At 28.1% G+C, this 10,250-nt stretch overlaps 3 protein-coding genes across 3 annotated transcripts; 1 reads left to right on the plus strand and 2 right to left on the minus strand.

Annotated features, from left to right (window-relative positions):
• Window positions 1-466: 466 nt before the first annotated feature.
• tra2 (transformer 2) lies at window positions 467-5,430 on the minus strand. Its single transcript, XM_017899301.1, has 7 exons — window positions 5,334-5,430; window positions 4,438-4,944; window positions 3,945-4,159; window positions 3,736-3,853; window positions 2,844-3,058; window positions 2,658-2,752; window positions 467-1,018 (listed from the first exon to the last, which is right to left on the minus strand). Exons 1-7 carry the CDS (start codon window positions 5,346-5,348, stop codon window positions 993-995), a joined length of 1,191 nt encoding a protein of 396 aa, XP_017754790.1. The 5' UTR covers window positions 5,349-5,430; the 3' UTR covers window positions 467-992.
• A 526-nt stretch (window positions 5,431-5,956) lies between these two features.
• LOC108547005 (RISC-loading complex subunit tarbp2) lies at window positions 5,957-8,824 on the plus strand. Its single transcript, XM_017899331.1, has 6 exons — window positions 5,957-6,119; window positions 6,856-7,180; window positions 7,445-7,565; window positions 7,643-7,937; window positions 8,434-8,583; window positions 8,705-8,824. Exons 2-6 carry the CDS (start codon window positions 6,865-6,867, stop codon window positions 8,822-8,824), a joined length of 1,002 nt encoding a protein of 333 aa, XP_017754820.1. The 5' UTR covers window positions 5,957-6,119; window positions 6,856-6,864.
• A 291-nt stretch (window positions 8,825-9,115) lies between these two features.
• On the minus strand, window positions 9,116-10,016 carry Mthfs (methenyltetrahydrofolate synthetase). Its single transcript, XM_017899343.1, has 4 exons — window positions 9,906-10,016; window positions 9,547-9,802; window positions 9,368-9,415; window positions 9,116-9,288 (listed from the first exon to the last, which is right to left on the minus strand). The coding sequence occupies exons 1-4, from the start codon at window positions 10,014-10,016 to the stop codon at window positions 9,116-9,118; spliced, it is 588 nt and encodes a 195-aa protein (XP_017754832.1).
• Window positions 10,017-10,250: the final 234 nt, after the last annotated feature.

Here is a 10,250-nt window from a genome sequence, read left to right on the forward strand (position 1 = left end):
GATAAAAACTGAAAACCGAATTTAAAAACGTAATAATATTGATATAATGGAAGCTTTTACCAAATTATTAAATTACAAAAAAAATTGTGAATATGAACGTGCAATATTTTTGTGTAGTTCATAATTTATGTTAATATTAAAAAGTAGGAACAATAATAACTATACATAAAAAAATATTTTTTCCATTAGTGCAAAATTTAAATTTCATTTAATATGCCTAATGATAAATATGCAATTATAAATTACTTGTTATTCCATCAAATTAAATTTTATTATCTTTCTAAATCACTTCAATTCAAATTCACAATTATTATACTAATCTTTATTAAATTCAGATAAAATTTTTTTATATATTACTTATTATCAACTTTCTGTAAATCTTAAAATAATAAATGTCAGGTAAAGAATTATGTATATTAAAAAAAAAACACTGTTTATTAGTTGTTTCAATTTGAATTACTGCTGATTATTCCTATACAAAATGAAAACAATAGGATGTCACCCTTAAGGATAAATAGGAGGTTTTAGGATGGTGGAGGGAATAAGGGCGAAGGTATATATGTTTATTTATTTTTAACACCTAATTACGGATATATCATTTAACCAAATCAACTGATAAAGAATATGATCGGTATAAACCTTGAAGCAGCTTACGCTCTTATCCCTACTCATAAAAGATTTCGATGCTTCTTGAACATTTTCTGAAACGTTCGACCAGTTTCACCCCCAACCAATGGCTTGTCCAGGTCGGGGGCCTGATGATCAACGATTTCTTACTGTCTTGAGGCTTGCTTTCTACAGAGTGCTTGCAGTTCTTCTAGGCTTGAGACTTCTCAGCCGGTAAGGAATGCGATTCGGATCATATTCTTTGTCACAAGCGCGAAAAACCTTCGGATCTTCGAAATTCGAGCAAGACAAACATCTTCAGATATCTTGTCTTCAACTTTTCAAAACTTTCATTTTTTCAGAGTGAAACTTCAAACTTCCCTCTATCATCCAATACCTCTTGATTCAAAACCTTATAAACAAACAAACAGGTTAGAGAACTTACTTCTATTTTTATTTTATTTTTGTTTTGTTTCGTTCTTTTCTGTGTATGTGTTTTGTTCTTTCCGTTTTTCTTTTTTTTCTTTTTTTTTCCCTTTTTTATATAAACATTTAGGAATACCACATTTTTCCAGACTAATACCACGTTTTACCAGTGATATTTAAAAATCCAAATGGCTGGAATATAATTTTTAAGCAAATAAGTAAAGTCAAAGAAAAATGGGAACAATTATATTCCAACCTTCACATATTAGCGTCATGTCGTTACAATAAGTAAACCTTATCATCATAAAAATTCATTAGGAAGTAATAGAAATATTATGAAAATAAGGTTTTTTGTGTCCATTCTAACCTTACTGTTTCATGCAAAGAATATACTACACTTCTTTGCACATTAGGTTATCTCATTAATTGATATTGTACAATATCGTAATTTAAATGCTGTATATTAATTGCATATGAAGTAGAACTAGGTAAGGTAAGAATAGTAGTAAGAATGTAGCGTTTGCATTTTTTTGACCCGGTACAGTATTGTTAGAAGAAATTTGAGGTCAAAGGGTCAAGTCACACAAATGGTCTCCCAAACACCTGGCCTCTCGCATCACACTCGTGTCACTTAATATCGACCTGAAATTCATTAAGCAACAAAAACTATGATTGTTTGACCCATGTTATGGGTTACACTTAGTTACTACCGTACGATTTATTGGATGCATTCCTTGATGCTCCTGTCTTCCATTCTTGCTAATTTAACTACTTATTTGTACTTAAACATCTTGCTTGAAAGTAAATATAAGCGGTCTACGAAAATATGAATCTAAATTAAAAACTTTTATTATAAATTATTACAAATAAATTATTTAAATTATGTAATATAAAAATCTCAAGTTATATATTATACTGTATACTGTAATATATACAAGAAATATATATATGTATATGTATATATATGTTTCGTGCATGTAAACAAATAGTATTAATACTTTTTACTTAACTTCTTTAAATGTAAATTTAATACTAAATATAAAAAGTACATGAATAAAATATTTTTAAATACTACTCCATATATATATATTTTTTTTATTTAAAGAATGTCAACCTTTCATAATACTTTAATACATTAAATTTTTACATGAAATTTTATTGCATGTAATTTTTCAAAACATTTTCTTTTATATAAATAGATTTGAAAGTAATTATTCTTTTCTGTTATTTAATGTTTCGATTCTATTATTTAATGTTAAAATAAAGTAAATCCAAAATTAAAATAAGATACGAGAAAAATGATAAATTTATATACATAAAATTTTAATATTACTGTTCATTTTAAAAATTTTCATAAAGTAACAATGAAATATATGATGATGACATGACATAATATCTATGATTGACACGTACTTAATGTTTTTAATCTTCTATGAATAGGTCTGAAGTATTCATGTATCTTAATGTGTTATTTTCAAGTTAAGAGAAGCAAATCTCAGTGAATTATACAATACCAAATCAATGAGCTTTTGCTTTTTTTTTTAAAATATAAATATTTTTAAAGGAGACACATATCCATGTAGACTGCTTATATTAGGTTGCATGACAACAAAAAGTAAACTTACGTGGGGAATAAGAGCGTGATCGAGATCTGTCGTAGCGTGAACGACGGCGATTGTAGTACGGGCTAGGCGAACGTCGATAACTTCCTCTGTAACTACTGTCTCATTGAAGAGAGGGGAAAAAAAGAAAAAATTACGACCGTTATAAATTATCATACTATGTAAAATATTAAGATAAAGTACACTCACTCTCTTCTTCTGGGTCCATCCCATCCTCTATCATGGAGATGTGTAGGTTTTCCCATGTAAATTCCTGGGGTTGGTGTATGAGCTCGTTGTGTAATTGAAAAATCTACCCTTATTCTTCGACCATCGATTTCCATTCCTGTGCACTGTTCTTTTGCTACTTTAGCATCTTCAGATGATTCAAAATATACAAAACAAAAACCTCGTGAACGTCCAGTCTGAAATATGAATATTTACATGTTGTATTATTCTAATAGTCTTAATAGAAATATGATGTCATTTTTATTCTACATTGTTTTAAATAAATGAAATATGACCAGAAGCCTTTAACGTTTTATATAAACTTAATATATCAACGTTCTAAATTCCTGGTACAATTTGCTATATCCCTTTCTCTTAAATAGTTAAGGGATTATAATATTAATGATTTTTCATTAGCTATGAAATTTTATTGCATGTAATTTTTCAAAACATTTTCTTTTATATAAATAGATTTGAAAGTAATTATTCTTTTCTGTTATTTAATGTTTCGATTCTATTATTTAATGTTAAAATAAAGTAAATCCAAAATTAAAATAAGATACGAGAAAAATGATAAATTTATATACATAAAATTTTAATATTACTGTTCATTTTAAAAATTTTCATAAAGTAACAATGAAATATATGATGATGACATGACATAATATCTATGATTGACACGTACTTAATGTTTTTAATCTTCTATGAATAGGTCTGAAGTATTCATGTATCTTAATGTGTTATTTTCAAGTTAAGAGAAGCAAATCTCAGTGAATTATACAATACCAAATCAATGAGCTTTTGCTTTTTTTTTTAAAATATAAATATTTTTAAAGGAGACACATATCCATGTAGACTGCTTATATTAGGTTGCATGACAACAAAAAGTAAACTTACGTGGGGAATAAGAGCGTGATCGAGATCTGTCGTAGCGTGAACGACGGCGATTGTAGTACGGGCTAGGCGAACGTCGATAACTTCCTCTGTAACTACTGTCTCATTGAAGAGAGGGGAAAAAAAGAAAAAATTACGACCGTTATAAATTATCATACTATGTAAAATATTAAGATAAAGTACACTCACTCTCTTCTTCTGGGTCCATCCCATCCTCTATCATGGAGATGTGTAGGTTTTCCCATGTAAATTCCTGGGGTTGGTGTATGAGCTCGTTGTGTAATTGAAAAATCTACCCTTATTCTTCGACCATCGATTTCCATTCCTGTGCACTGTTCTTTTGCTACTTTAGCATCTTCAGATGATTCAAAATATACAAAACAAAAACCTCGTGAACGTCCAGTCTGAAATATGAATATTTACATGTTGTATTATTCTAATAGTCTTAATAGAAATATGATGTCATTTTTATTCTACATTGTTTTAAATAAATGAAATATGACCAGAAGCCTTTAACGTTTTATATAAACTTAATATATCAACGTTCTAAATTCCTGGTACAATTTGCTATATCCCTTTCTCTTAAATAGTTAAGGGATTATAATATTAATGATTTTTCATTAGCTATCATGTCTAGATTTGGAAATACTATTGATGTTCATAATCTGTTAGTATTAAATACCTTTGCATCAATTACAACTTGTACACGTTCAACAGGTCCATATTTGGAAAAAATGTGATGTATTTGTTGTTCAGTTGTAAAAATAGAAAGTCCAAATACACCTAAGCATCTGGAAGGACAAGGATTATCCCTGTTTCCAACATGTCGCCGTCTAGATGACATTGGACTGCGAGAATGTGAACGATAAATGTTCCTATCACGTTCACGGGAGTAACGGGAACGTGAGTATGATCGAGATCTGCTTCGAGAATACCGCCCACCCCTATAAGGAGAACGACTACGGCTGCGACTACTACCACGATGACCTGCACTGGCATATTTGCTACTGCGATAAGATTTTCTTCCTCTTGACACTGAACGGCTTCGAGATCTTGAATATTCTTTTACTGGTCGATGAGATTCTTTACGTTCTCGTGATTTACGTGATCTTGAATGTGAACGCGAATCTCTTAAACCTCCATCTGCAGTTCTTGGTCTTCTAGGACTTGCACTCCGACTACCACTTCGCTAAAAACAACATTAAAATTTTATATTGTTATTATTTCAATTTGTTAGTGTCTTTATTTTCTAAGCTATAAATTCAAATAATAAAGTATACTAATTATACAGATTCGAAAGCTTAACCTTTTAAACTATAATTGAGACGCTACACATAAGATACTAAACGAATGTTTTATTAAAATAGAAAAATTAGTAGCATAATTTTTAATAATTTTACAAATTAATAAAAGTCCAAAAACAAAAAAAGGAGCATTAAAATTATAACATAAACGTGAAACATAATTGAACGTTGATGGATCAATAATGGCTGTGAACAGCCGCATGTCGTTACAGTTGCAATATGTATAAAATTAGACATAAAATAATTATTTAAAGGAGATAAATATAGAAATTACCTCAATATCACTCATTATGAAACTTCAAATACAAATAAATGTGTTAAATGTAGTAAAAACCGACCAAAACGTTTGGAATAATGTGCCGTAGCGTCAGTATGCAATAATGGCGGACAATCTCTAGTCCGTTTCAGCGGGCAACAGCCGGAAATGATGATTCCAGGTGGTATACAAATGCGAAACATACCAACATCCGGTGTTGCCAAGGAACGATAGTGAAAATTGAAAATGGCGATGTATTTTTCGAATTGGCGCCGGTTTAAATATAAATAATATTGTAAATTATATTTAATTTTTATTTTGTAGTATATTAAATAAGATTTACCAAATATATGAATTATTATTTATAACAATATTTCACTCAAATTTAAAATTATTTCATTAAAATTCGCTCATAATATCTACAAAACATATTAAAATATAAAATTACCATACTTTAATTATGTATATATTACTTTATTTAATTATATATAAGTTTATTGTAGTAAATAAATAATATAATATAATAAGAATAATTCAAGAAATTTGTTTTATAAAACCGCCAGTAATGCACCTGCGCAGAAAGATGCGCGTGCTCTCTGCGTCTATAAAACCTATTCACATCGCATACTGCGGCAGAATCCGAAACGAGGAAGATCCTCCGGTAGTCAGTAAACCATTTTTCTGTCGTCAAACGGATCAAGCTTTTTGTGAGACTTGGATCGGTCACAAAAAGCGGGATTCGCTTTTCGCATAGGAATTGGCCTGTTAAAGAGCCAGTTTATATATATAAAACGTTTGAAAATTGTAAGTAAAGGTAGTGACATTTTTGATTTTGTGTAGCTGACGATTCTGTGACCGGTTGATCTATGCACTTCTTTATCATCGTTTCATATAGAACTATGTCAGCGATGAAATTGTCATTGGCTCTATTTTCGGTGAAATCGCAATAAAGCATAACCTTTTGTTATTGAATTTTCTGTGCTTTATATACTAGAATTAATCAATGAATTTTATAACAATCATGGCCGCCAGCCGGTTTTCCTCCCGTTTTATACTGCATAGGTAGATCTTATGTTCGTCATTAAGAATTTTAGTAAATATTAGAATTTTATTATCAAACATATTATAGTTTTGTTTTTTAATGTAATCTACATTTTCATTTTTTGTTGATCATAAGACTGACACGAAAAAGATAAATTGGGAAAAATATATATTAAGAGTATACGTCGATAAAATATTAGAAAATTTATTTGATCATAAAGAAAATATCTTTAAGATTATTAATATAAATACTAATAAATTAAAATAATTTATAAGGATTTTAATGTTGTATCATTATTCATTGAAATTTTGTTGATCGTTTACTTAGTAATTTGAAATTTAAGATCTAAAAATTGACTGTTAATAAGTAAATCTACAATCTGATATTTGATAGTTCTATATGAGTAATATGTTATAGATAAAAAGTATTGTCACTTATTAGACTTTTGATAAAATTTTTAAAAATTGAATATTTATAAAATTATATTTGAATTTATAGATAGCAAAAATGGAAGAAATGCATCAGCCACAACAGGTTGGGCCTAATATGATGGCCAGTGTAGGTGGGGTTCCTAACCACTCAAATAATGTTAATCGGCGTAACAGAGTTCGATCCTCATTACACAGTTTGATGATAGGAAAACGTCCAATAAGTGAGGATGCTCAATTGGAGATGAAATCATTGTCTAACAAAACACCAGTTTCTGTTCTTCAGGAATTGCTTTCTCGTAGGGGCACAATACCAAAGTATGAATTAATACAAGTAGAAGGTGCTGTCCATGAGCCTATTTTTCGTTACCGTGTTACTGTTGCTGATGTTGTTGGTTTGTATCTAATTTTGATGATATATTTAGTTTTTAAATAGTTGATTTAAATTATTAAACTTAAATTTCAGTGAAATTGATATAATGTTTTTATTTAATTATTAAATTAATTTTAATCACTAAAAGTAAACTGCAACTATAAATTAATTATACAGTTCTAATTCTACTTAGATTTTTGGTTTTTTAGAAAACCACATATTTACCATTGAATGAAAAAGGTAAATGATAAGTATCTGATGATTGAAGTAGATCCAATTGTTTCAGCAATGGGGACTGGAAAGTCAAAGAAAGTGGCAAAGCATGCTGCTGCAAAGGCTGTATTGGATAAATTATGTAGACTAAATAGTGAAGCACCAGATTCTCCACTTCCAAATAATCTACCAGAGTAATAAACAGTAACAATGTATATTTTTTATATTTTATTGTTTATATGTTTTATTTAACCTATTTTATTTTATGTAGTTCTGAAAATTTACAAGAATTGTCTGGATATGGAGAAGAAAAAATAATTACAAATCCAATTGGTGCTTTGCAAGAAATGTGTATGTCACGTCATTGGCCTCCACCAAAATATACAATAGAAAATGAAGAGGGTTTGCCCCATGAAAGACAATTCACAATTGTTTGTTCTGTGTTAAAATATCGTGAAGTTGGACAAGGAAAAAGTAAGAAAGTTGCAAAAAGGTATGCAGCTCATAAAATGTGGCAAGCTTTACACTATATGATTACAGAAAACTCTAATATAGATGAAGATGAGGTAAGAATATTCTTTTGTTTATTTAATTTAATTCATTAAGTATTTCAGTCATATAAAGTTAAATATAATTGTTTCTTATACATTCAATTATATTACTTTTTTACTTTTATTAATGTATTTTAGTTATTTAATGAAGTAATATTAACACATTATTTGCTTAAGCTGTGTACTTGTATGTGAATTGTTTTTATTGTGTATGTGTGTGTATGCTTAGTGAAGTGGAAGTGATTTGGAACTGCAAGCAGTATTATGAAATATAAGCTACCTTTCCGATCACCCTGAATCTATAACGGATAATGGTTATGATTTGAATTATACGTAATTTATGTATATTCTGTATTATAAGTCATTTACATAACAGTATATGATTTCAACAATAACACACTTGGATCATTTCCACTTCATTTTACTCTTAATGTAAATGCAGTCATTAGTGAATTTTTTCCAATGATGAGCATATAACTAAATTTTTACATATGTTAATTGTCCGTTATAGGTTTTGCAAACAAATGCAAATGTGAGTGCCCATTATGCTGATTTGAAAGGTAGCAAAATTTCAACACTAACCACTATTCATAGCCTTAAAGTTTCACAATTTCATAAAAGTCTGAAGTCATCTACTGGTGTTAAACTTTTTGAATTACAGGTTTGTAGTGTAATTAATAAAATATATCATGTTTAACTGTTTTTAATTACAAAAATAAAGAATAAAATAATTAAATTTCCTAATCTTATTAAATTTGCTTTATTGTTCTTTTTTGTTACAGAATACATGTTTAAACGATGGTGATGTAAATTTGGTACAATTTTTGCAAGAGATTGCTTCAGAGCAGCAATTTGAAGTAACTTATGTTGATATTGAAGAAAAGTCTATCAGTGGTAAGTAATTAATCTTCTTCCACCAAGTTCTATTAATTTAGTGTATTTTTTAAATTTAATTTACTTGTTGAAAAATAGAGTTAACTCTTTATGCTACAATGGAAACTGTACTAATAAATTTGTTATGAACTTTTCATGTTAAACTGTATATTGATGAGTTACACTGTATATGTGACTTTGAAAATTATATTTAACATGTTTTAATACGCGGAAAATATAAGAATCATAAAGTGAAATATGTAATTTTTTATAATTAAATTGTAGCATAAAGCATTAAAAATATGAATAAAAGATGCACATTACTTTTCCGTAACTATTAGATCCAATGATATATCATTTTCAGATGTAGGAATATCTTCCCGTAATTGTTCATTAAATGCGACTGCAATTAAATGTGGTTTCGTTTGTTGTTTCTTTAGACATAATTCCAAAAATTTGTCATAATAACCCATTCCATGTCCTAAACGTTTTCCTAATTGATATATATTATTATAGTTTTAAAAAAATTAATGTTTTTTTAAAATAATTTATATAAATTAAATTTTACTTACCATCTATAGTAAATGCAACACCTGGTAAAAGTATTACATCTAATCCACCTAAAACATGTTTTTTAAAATATTCGTTTTTGTGTCCTAGTTTTAATGAGAAACTTATATATGCTGGTATTGATAATATTGATAATTGAAGATTATGTATGTTTATATAAATTAATTATTTCAAATCTTACCAGTTTCTAATGCATTTTCCCGAGGTTCATTAAAGTTTGGTTGTTTAATATTCCATTTAGTTAATGGCAATGTCTCATAATCTTCCATTGAAAATAGTTTTACCATTTCTATGACTTTTCCTTTATATCTAGGAACGAATACTTCCTTTTGTGTTTCAAACATATATTTTAGTATTCGAATTGTATCAATTTCATCTTTTGTACTTAAATATAAGGAAACTCTTTTACTGTTTTGGATTTCTGGTAGAGAACATAGCTGTCCATATAGAAATATTTATTAGGAATGATTTTAAATAAAAGTATAATATAATTATTTATGTATATCATAGATAAATTGGTGACTTTTTTTATATACTTACTTTTTCAAATACTTTCGTTGATTGTCTTTGTTTTTCTTCTATACTAAGTTGTGTAATGATATTTTTCATTTTTTTACGTAAAGCAACTTTAGCAGATTTTATCCCATACATGATTTTAACGTTTTTGTACCCTTTATAAAAAAAAATCCTATATGTAAATACAGGGTGTGTCTTTTAATTTATAATATTAGAATTTGTTATGAGAGATTGAACCTATCAAACATGTTTTTATAAAGATTGTTTGGTATAATGGAATCATATGGTGCAGTGTATTTTTTTTTTTTTAAGTGAGTAGTTTAGGTGATTTTAGAGTCAAATTAATTTTTTCAAAATGGAAATATATAT

Source organism: Eufriesea mexicana, unplaced genomic scaffold (genome assembly GCF_001483705.2).
Source record: "Eufriesea mexicana isolate 0111107269 unplaced genomic scaffold, ASM148370v2 scaffold812, whole genome shotgun sequence".
In the NCBI taxonomy this organism is placed as follows: Eukaryota; Metazoa; Arthropoda; class Insecta; order Hymenoptera; family Apidae; genus Eufriesea; species Eufriesea mexicana.

What these genes read in the sequence shown, in the direction of transcription:
- LOC108547005 (XM_017899331.1), top strand. Translation starts at nt 6,865, where the DNA reads ATGGAAGAAATGCATCAGCCACAACAGGTTGGGCCTAATATGATGGCC. An exon ending in CTAATATAGATGAAGATGAG is followed by an intron (nt 7,938 to 8,433) that starts GTAAGAATATTC and finishes TGTCCGTTATAG; the next exon opens with GTTTTGCAAACAAATGCAAA. An exon ending in TTAAACTTTTTGAATTACAG is followed by an intron (nt 8,584 to 8,704) that starts GTTTGTAGTGTA and finishes TTTTTGTTACAG; the next exon opens with AATACATGTTTAAACGATGG.
- Mthfs (XM_017899343.1), bottom strand. Translation starts at nt 10,016, where the DNA reads ATGTATGGGATAAAATCTGCTAAAGTTGCTTTACGTAAAAAAATGAAA. An exon ending in GGAAAATGCATTAGAAACTG is followed by an intron (nt 9,416 to 9,546) that starts GTAAGATTTGAA and finishes AACATGTTTTAG; the next exon opens with GTGGATTAGATGTAATACTT. An exon ending in TGTTGCATTTACTATAGATG is followed by an intron (nt 9,289 to 9,367) that starts GTAAGTAAAATT and finishes TATATCAATTAG; the next exon opens with GAAAACGTTTAGGACATGGA.
- tra2 (XM_017899301.1), bottom strand. An exon ending in AAGTTGTAATTGATGCAAAG is followed by an intron (nt 4,160 to 4,437) that starts GTATTTAATACT and finishes TTCATATTTCAG; the next exon opens with ACTGGACGTTCACGAGGTTT. An exon ending in GATGGACCCAGAAGAAGAGA is followed by an intron (nt 2,753 to 2,843) that starts GTGAGTGTACTT and finishes TCAATGAGACAG; the next exon opens with TAGTTACAGAGGAAGTTATC.